This window comes from Aptenodytes forsteri, unplaced genomic scaffold (assembly GCF_000699145.1).
Source record: "Aptenodytes forsteri isolate BGI_AS27 unplaced genomic scaffold, ASM69914v1 Scaffold323, whole genome shotgun sequence".
Lineage (NCBI taxonomy): Eukaryota > Metazoa > Chordata > Aves > Sphenisciformes > Spheniscidae > Aptenodytes > Aptenodytes forsteri.
The window spans coordinates 426066-434503 of record NW_008795323.1 but is presented as its reverse complement, the minus strand read 5'-3'; the positions used below and the strand labels follow the sequence as shown (position 1 = coordinate 434503).

At 39.0% G+C, this 8438-nt stretch overlaps 1 protein-coding gene across 1 annotated transcript in view; it reads right to left on the bottom strand.

Annotated features, from left to right (window-relative positions):
* MED15 (mediator complex subunit 15) overlaps positions 1-1725 on the bottom strand; it is a 23711-nt gene extending 21986 nt beyond the window's left edge. Inside the window, exons 1-2 of the mRNA XM_019472266.1 lie at positions 1645-1725; positions 371-426 (exon numbers count right to left, since the gene is read on the bottom strand). Of these exons, the coding sequence (XP_019327811.1) occupies positions 371-426; positions 1645-1722 (134 nt within the window). The 5' untranslated portion in view covers positions 1723-1725. The remainder of the gene's footprint in view (positions 1-370; positions 427-1644) is intronic.
* Between the last annotated feature and the right edge of the window lie 6713 nt (positions 1726-8438).

The window sequence follows — 8438 nt, the reverse complement described above, 5'->3', positions numbered from 1 at the left end:
ACATGATTAAGTAAAAAATAAAAAAAAATCAGTCTACTGTAGCTCTAACAAAATACATTAACCTAAGCCAATTTAGTAACCAGAATGCTACATAAACAATGGAAAAAAGCAAAAATACAGGAAAAAATTAGGAAGGTAGAAAAAGTAGTAAGTTTAAATAATTTCTCAAAGACTTTTCAATTATAGATGGATGCATAAAAGAAACAGTATTTAGAAATTAAGCATGTATATTACAGGAAAATTTTTAAAGCAACTTGTGAAGAGTCACATGCAGAACCACACATACAAACCCTAAAATTTACTCTGTTTGGGAGGATGGGATGAGCAATCTCATTACTGAGAAAAAAAAACAAACAACAAAACCAATTACTTACGAATATCTCGAAAATGGATAATAAGTCTGGCCACAAGAGAAAGATATTCTTCCTAAAGGTGAAAAATGAGGATTTTAGCATAGGCAATAAAAACATTGCAGCCATGACTTTCTGGTTCTTCAGTATTCTTCCTCAACATAACAGATTTTACTTTACAATGTCTATGGGCTTTTCAAAGCAGTTCACTTGCAAGGAACAGTTTGTTCATTAACTAAGTGAGAATATTTTTACTAATAGGTCATTGTGGCTGACAGTACAAGAAGGCCAAGAAACCACAAAATTCACTGGAAAGAACCTCTGTGACAGTCACACTAACAGGATCACAGTATGTGAACATAATTATAAACCAATACATCCTTTTTTCACTTCTTATCCACTCCAATTCCTTTTTCTTGAGGATTGAATCTGCTTACTTGGTACACTGACTTACTTTAGTCCTTGAACTATGTCATATTCATACTACAAGAACTTTTTTTAAGCTAAGTTAGTATTACAAATAGAAGTAAGTTAACAACTTTAAAGACTAACATATGGTAGAAGTGTCAGAAGTGAAAAGACAAATATTCTTTGCAGCGTTTTATTAGTGAGCTTCATAATGTGTAAGAGAAACTGCACAGGGCTGAGATAGCCTTCCTGCTCATGAAACTACCAACTCACCAGTGAGGATGCCATCAGCAGGCATAAATTTGTGCCGTCAGCATTATAAAGTTTTCACCAAGACAAGTTCTATCTCAAACATGGCTTGTTTGGAGACAGCAACACTATCCAATTTCTCATAATGCAGCTCCAGGAAAGAAGTCTACATTTTGGTAGAGTCTAGAATTGTACAAGATAACCAGACTTTCACAGAGACCACAGGACTTCCCTTGGTCTTACTCTTGACACAGCCTTTTCATTGGTATCTTAGTCTCTCCTGACCACCAAACTAGTCATACGGAATGGTGCTACACTGTAGATAAAGGAAATTCTATGCAATTCACTACACACAAGTCTTCAGACAAGAATTAAGTGTGGTCCCATCTATGCATTAAATGCTGCAGCATCAGCAAAGCTGTCTTGGACTGAGGTCTAGTTTGATGCATATATTGGATGTAAAACACCTCACTTCCCCTCAGGGTAAAAGCAGCACATATAAATCAAAAATTTTGCATAACTATGTACTGTAAGCAGAGACAGTTAACTAAGTGCATTCGGTTTACTATTTCTATGGGTTGTTCCAAACTTCTTTTGACACCCCAGTAACTTCTGGAAACAAATAGAGATGCTTTACCCTTGTTTTGGCCTTCATAAACACATGACTCTCCATATCTTTGCTGGATTTATTATGGGCAACACCAGCCTTCCTCATAGCGTCATCACTGAAAAAAGAGGAAAAACACAAGGCTGGGTATTAATTGAGGACATCAGAAAATACTTTCTGTAGTTAGGAAGGTCTGTAAAACAGCTTTTTACCCCCTCTCATTTATCGATTTAAAAAACAAACAAACAAACAAAAACCCAAAAAAACAACCACCACATATATTACTTAAAATCGCCACCCTTTACAATTTCTTCAAATAATGGAGGAAAAAAGCCAACTAATTTCTAAAAGGCAACACAAATATTCTTTGCAGAAATTCAAGAACAACTGCTAAGCAAGTCATTATTTTACTACCTGATGTATTATTTTGACAAAATACCAGGACCTGGTCATTTGAGGAAAGCTGAATGACAGGATTAATGTAATCCATGTTTGGCGAACAATGGGCTTGAGCCTGCCTAGCGTCAGGCATTTCCAAAAGAATTGTCTAAACATAAGGTGGAAGAATTAAAAATAAAAAAAAAGATTGCCTAAAGGCATAGAGGTTTGACCAATGAGTGAGAATAATGAGTAGGAGCACTGATCAGGGGCAGAGAAGAGCAGAGGTGCAGCAATGTGCAGGGCAGGGAGGGGACGATCACCATGAAAGCAGCAGGTGAAGCAATAAGATGAAAAGAAGGCCCTGTTGATAGGAAGTTGAGGGAAAGAAAAAGAACAGGTTTGGTAATAAAAAGCTTTCAATCCCCTTACTGTTCTTTCCCATTTACCAGCCAGAATCACGGGGACTTGCTGTCCTTTCTCCATCACACCTCTAGTAAATTGGATCTAGATCTGGATGGGATATTGAACATGCAAGGTGAAAAGGAAAAAAAACCCCAAACACCCATAGAAAAACACACATTGCTAAGGACACAGGTGGAAAAGAAGGGGCATTCTCAGTACATCAAAAAGTAGCAAGCAATTCAACTATGAAACATGCAACAAGATAAAGATGTCCTAAAATGAGGAGTTCAGTCAGGTGAACAGCCCTATTCAAACCCTCCGGGCATTCTCACTCTTGGAAACATTTCACTTCACTGCAAAACCTGTTCTGTTTTAAAGCAGCCTACCAGCTACAGTCTAAATTCCACTAACAATTTAGCAGGAAATACTTTCACCTTGTAATTAACATCTCAGCAACTTACTTCTCAGTAACTACTGTTGCATGAGCAACTACCCTACACTAAATGCATGTTAGGGTAGTGATCCCTGAAAGTTTCAGGCAGTCTGAAGGGGGACTACTGTTTTCTCCCCCTGAACTTCTACCACCTCCCATGCAGCAGGAACGGTGCTTGCATGAGCAGTAAACTGGTTCAGCTTCCTGAATTAACTCAGTAACACAGTCACAGAAGTGAGAAGAGCTGACGCTATAGCCTTAAAATGCAGGAGCTTAGGCTGCCACAACTCACACCCTTACTTTGCAAACTAGTAGCCTAGTAGCATACACCTAACCTGTTGTAGGCTGTAAAGTAGAAGACAGTAGAACATAGCTACCTGCTGTAAGGCTCTCTCATGGTAACTTGTTCGTGTGGTCTGGGCAGACACTAAAAAAAATGCTCTTTATACATGAAGGTTATTTAAAATGAAGCGGAATCCGAACATAATGCAGAATAACTATTCCTCCATGTGCAAACAAACCTTAAAGTGAGCTGCTCATAAAAGAGCTCTGCTGCAGAGGAAGCAGCTATATCCAATTCTTTACTGACACTTCCCTTTTTTAATGCTTTCCCTTTCAGAAAGGCTGCCTCTAAATCCACACTACTCTCTGAATCCTCCTTAACTTCTCAGTCCCATAGTACAATGACAATGCCTCTCATTTTGAGAGCACCAAGAACTGAGTGGGCAGAAAGACAAGAAAAAGATTATGCAGAGGCAAGAAAAGGAAGTAACATGTAGGTAGTACTAAGTGGCTGTGATACAGACAGTGATCAATGTGGTATCAGGAACTTGAAAAAAATCCACAGCAAAGAAGTTATTACTTTTATATGTATCTACCATTTCCTTTTGATGTTACAGAACATGAAAGACATTTTATAATGACTACATCTGCATTACCAATAATGTCACTCCAAGCGCTCCATGTCATATCTGTTAGCATTCCAATAAGTGTTTAAACTAGGAGGAAGAGAAAAACACACAACTTGTTCTTTGTGCACATATTCATCTGCAATCAACATGAAAATATTTATGTTAAAAGACTGGGAAAGTCACTAAAAAAAAAAAGCCATAGCTTTAGCATAGAGTTAAGGATACCAAATAACGTATCATATCCTTGCAGAACACCAAACTCAACAAAACTCTGAAAACTAGATGGTACCAGCCAATTCAACCTTCATCTGCCTCATAAGCACTTACTAAAAGTATCATAAGATGCACACTAAAACTTTGCCTTTTTCATTTCATGCAGAACACTCAAAGTTGCGGTTTCACAAGATGCTGTTTCAACACCAACACCAGCTTCAGGAATTCCCCCTCCACTCCCAAGAAGCTTATTTCCAGCCCAGCAACATGCAACCTCTCACTCAGGCCAGCTGGTGTAGTTGAAAAATCTTGCAGAACACGTTCTCCTTCAAAACTATACCAGCTCCTCTATCCAGTTCACACCATGACTGCATGAATCAGTTGTTCCAATGAAACAAAAGGGCAATGAGTTCCAGGGCCAAAACCACATTAAGCCATGTAACATCACCAAATGCTGCCTCATGAAATAGACTATTTGATCACTATGACACTCAGTTCAACCAACCTTTCTTGCTTAAAACAACAACGGGGGGGGGAGCATGCCGTTAAGCTATTAGCCACATCTACACACATTACAAGGTTTAAAAACCTCCAAGTAAACACCAACAAATACATTAAAAACTTTAATCCCTTCACCTTGTGCACATGACGCTGTCCCACACAACATTTCTGTTAGTTACAGATCGGACATAACAAATTTCATCAATAGCAGTCCTCACTGCAGGAATACCCACATAACACCATAGACCAGCAGAAGACCCAAACCAGGAATCACTCATATTACTTTATTCACATTTCCTGGACAGGACACGTAAAGGCCTGAAGGGCCTCGGTCCCCAGAACACCACCTTCAGCTACAGAGCAGAAAGTAAAGGACAATCCAGCCTCCCCAAGGCCTTGTTCTAGCATTACCTTTCTTTCCAATTCTGCAGTGATGAAAAAAACCCTTCCCACTACACAAAGAATCACTCCTTCATTGCCTCACAAGCATATCCTCCAGCAGAAGTGATATCCTCCAGCAGAGGTGACTGGGTAAGAAGCCGCCCCTTCTAAGTTATGCCAGTACAACTGTCTGTGTGGCTGTGCCATCAGCAGTACTGAAGAACAACCAAGGTTAAAAATAACTACTTTTCCTGAGTTATTTTTAACTTTTAGAAATTTCCTTATCAGGTTCACTGGCAACCCAAACGCTTGCAATGAAGAGGTATTGCAGAGGCAGTAGCTTCTTCAGTTTACAGTTGTGTCAAAATAATTATTTATAAAACGCATCCCTCACTTTCTACAGTCCCAGGAAGGGAGAAACATCTGCCTTCTTGGCCTTTCTTGCCTGAATTCTCATCAGACAACCTAGGCTGGAATAAAAAATTCAGGCTGCTTTATGAACTGATTTTGTGAAGTGTTTCATAGAGAGCAGCAATGCAGATGATCTTCCTTTTTTCCCCCTGCTCTTCCCTCCCAAAAAAACTTTAGCTGATCCACTAATCTCCTGCCTGCTTGTTCCTCAGTCTCCTCCTCTACCTCCTTTCACATGCTCTCCACTATCTCATTCTTATTTGCGTTCACGCATGTTCTTTCTTCTCATCTAGCTGAATCATTAGCTAAATCTTAAGTGAGAACACACATATCAAAACTTCAAGCAAAACACTGAACACAAAATTAATGGACCATCACACAAATTAAGTTACATCCCTTTTCTTCACTCAACACTATTCCCTTCTAACATAGCCTGGAAGTAGCTTGGGGCAGGAACTGTACACAACTGCGCACTGAGTTTACCACCACACAACCCAGTTCAGATTTGTCCTTCAGGCAATACCAACATTTAAAAACGTATTAAGGAAAGGCCTTTAGAAAGGAGACTCCCAAGGCACCAGTATGTGCCTGCTCCCTGTAAGGGCCAGAATAAAGGGGTGCCCTGCAAGGACAAGTATATATTCACACTCGCTACATCCGTTGCCGTCTCCTGGAACAACCTGGGAGGAGCCAAAGCTGCTCCTTGGCCTCAGTCATCTGAGCTCAGGATTTCCTGGATCCTGTAACAGCATGAAAGTCCTGCTTGGGCCTGCAGTCACACAAGAACCTAATACTGAAAAGGCTTCTTAGGTCATCAAATGCAGTATTCTCTCAAATGATGATAAACAAATCATACACATTGACCACTGACACATTCACTAGGATACCTATTCCACACAGCATCCCTGAAATGTTCATCTACATAATATTATTCTTTCAAAAAAAAAACCCAACCCCAAAACACAAAAAAAACCTCAAAACAAAAAAATAAACAAAAAAAAAAAAAACCCAACCCCAAAACACAAAAAAAAACTCAAAACAAAAAAATAAACAAAAAAACCAACAACAAAAAGCAACAACACACCCCCCCCAACTTAAATTCAGTGTTGTAAAGGAAACCCAAGCGTGAAATAGCAACAAATTAAGACTTCTGTATCCAGAAGCTATAACAAGGCACTCCAAATGAGTTATGTGAATGGTTCCATACATTTAAGTTAACTTTTAAGACCAAGTGTTAATATTTGTCTTGATAAATCAGTATCACTTGTTATTTGCAGGATGAACTGGAAGATATACATACATATAAGACAGTGTATTTTTGTAACTGTTAGGAACAACCTTCCCACAAATTAAGAAAACTTTCAGATGATTCACCAGATATTTATTTTAATTACCTCCCTCTTCCACCTACTACATAAGCCTCACTAATGGCAAAACTGGAAGGTTATGGAAAGAAACAGGAACTTGTCGCATACAGAGCTCAAGTCTTTTTAGCCAATATATTGCTTCTATTTCTCATTCAACAAACCTATCTATTATAAACTCTAGTTCTGGCTAGCTTCACTTTATTCCAAGTACCAACATGAAACCAAACCAAGTTGTTTTCAGATATCTAGCACATATTAATCACTTAAAAAAAAAATCCACTGCAGTAATTGTATGCTTATCCTCGTAACAACTTTGTTTGCTTTTTAAACAAGATAGTGAACACAAACATATGATGTATACTATAAAACTGGATGGAGCACAAGGAAGAAACACCACTTACAGACACAATCTTAAAAATAAAAAGACTGTGTCAGTACATCTCTAACAAAAAGCCCACAGATCACGTACAGACATCTGTGCACATATGTAAAAGACAATTAGCCGAGGAAATTTTATTTCTACTTTTTCACAACAAGAATTAAAAGTTTAAGATTACTGTCATCTCTTCATATGGTATTAATCTTAAAGACTTTATTGGTCAGTAGTAGTAATTTTCTTTCTCTCTTACTGTATACTTCCATTGAAACATTTATCAGCATTGTTTACTGCTCAGAGAAAAAGCAGTTACAGTTTGTAGGACAAACATAAAAACAGAGGTTTATTGCATTTAGGTTTGTATCTGCTTACTCATATTTATTTCCTCAAAGTGATACAGCATTCGAGGGCACTTTTGTTTGCTTGTTTTGATGAAGAAGTAGAAGAGGAGGAGAAGAAAAAGCAAGGGATTAATCTAACAAGATTAATGACTTTGCAGAAAGTTTAGAAAGTGAAACGTCAGTTCTGAGCACCAAGAAAGTTTGCATGGCTTTGACAGACACACGTTATTGTATTTCTTTAATGAATACCTTAACTGTTTAATTCTGAAACCGCACCTTAAGTAAAGCCCACAGCTAGGCAGTAAAACCACATGCAGTCAAACAGCATACTGTTTACATATCATAAAAAAAAAAACCCAGTCTCTTTTTAAATATTGATTCTCACAAACAACATAGCAAGATCAAGCTTTTCAAGCATACATGAATAAGGATTTCAACACTACTTTAGAAGCACTGAACAGTGCTTTCACTTCTGTAATAACCACCTTTCACAGGGTAAAACAGCCTTCCATAAAATAGAAAAAGCATGCGGAGCAGCAAAGTAATTCAAGTGAAGTGATTGTTTCACAAAGGACAACTGAAAAAGCAACAAGCTGAATTTTTTTTTAACAGCCTTTTAAGCATCAGATAGATACCAATTACGATGATGCTTGCTCTGGAACTGAAAAAGCAAATCCCTGTCCAAAATAACCAAAACATTAAGTCACCGACATTTCTATTTCATTTTTGCCCAAAAAAGTCAGATGCAAGATAATAACAGTGGTTTTCATAGGACAGAATACATCAAACTTGCCAACACTACGGACACTGCCAAAATCGAAGCCCTAAAGCAGATGCTGTCAAGCGGAACAGGAAGCCGGTATTCCTGGGGAAGAGGAAAGCGAAAGGGAAGGAGGATCGGAGAAGCGAAGTCAAAGCACAGGCTCGGCTGCCCCCCGCACAGGCTCTGAGCAAATCCTGGTAACGAGGCCCCCTCACAGCGGGAGGGCGAAAAGGCCCGGAGGAGAAGAAACACCGGGGGCCACGGACGAACCCAGGTAGCAAGGGGAGGACCGGGGAGGACTCGCAGAGAAGGGGAGACGGGTGGGACACAGCCACCCGGGCGCG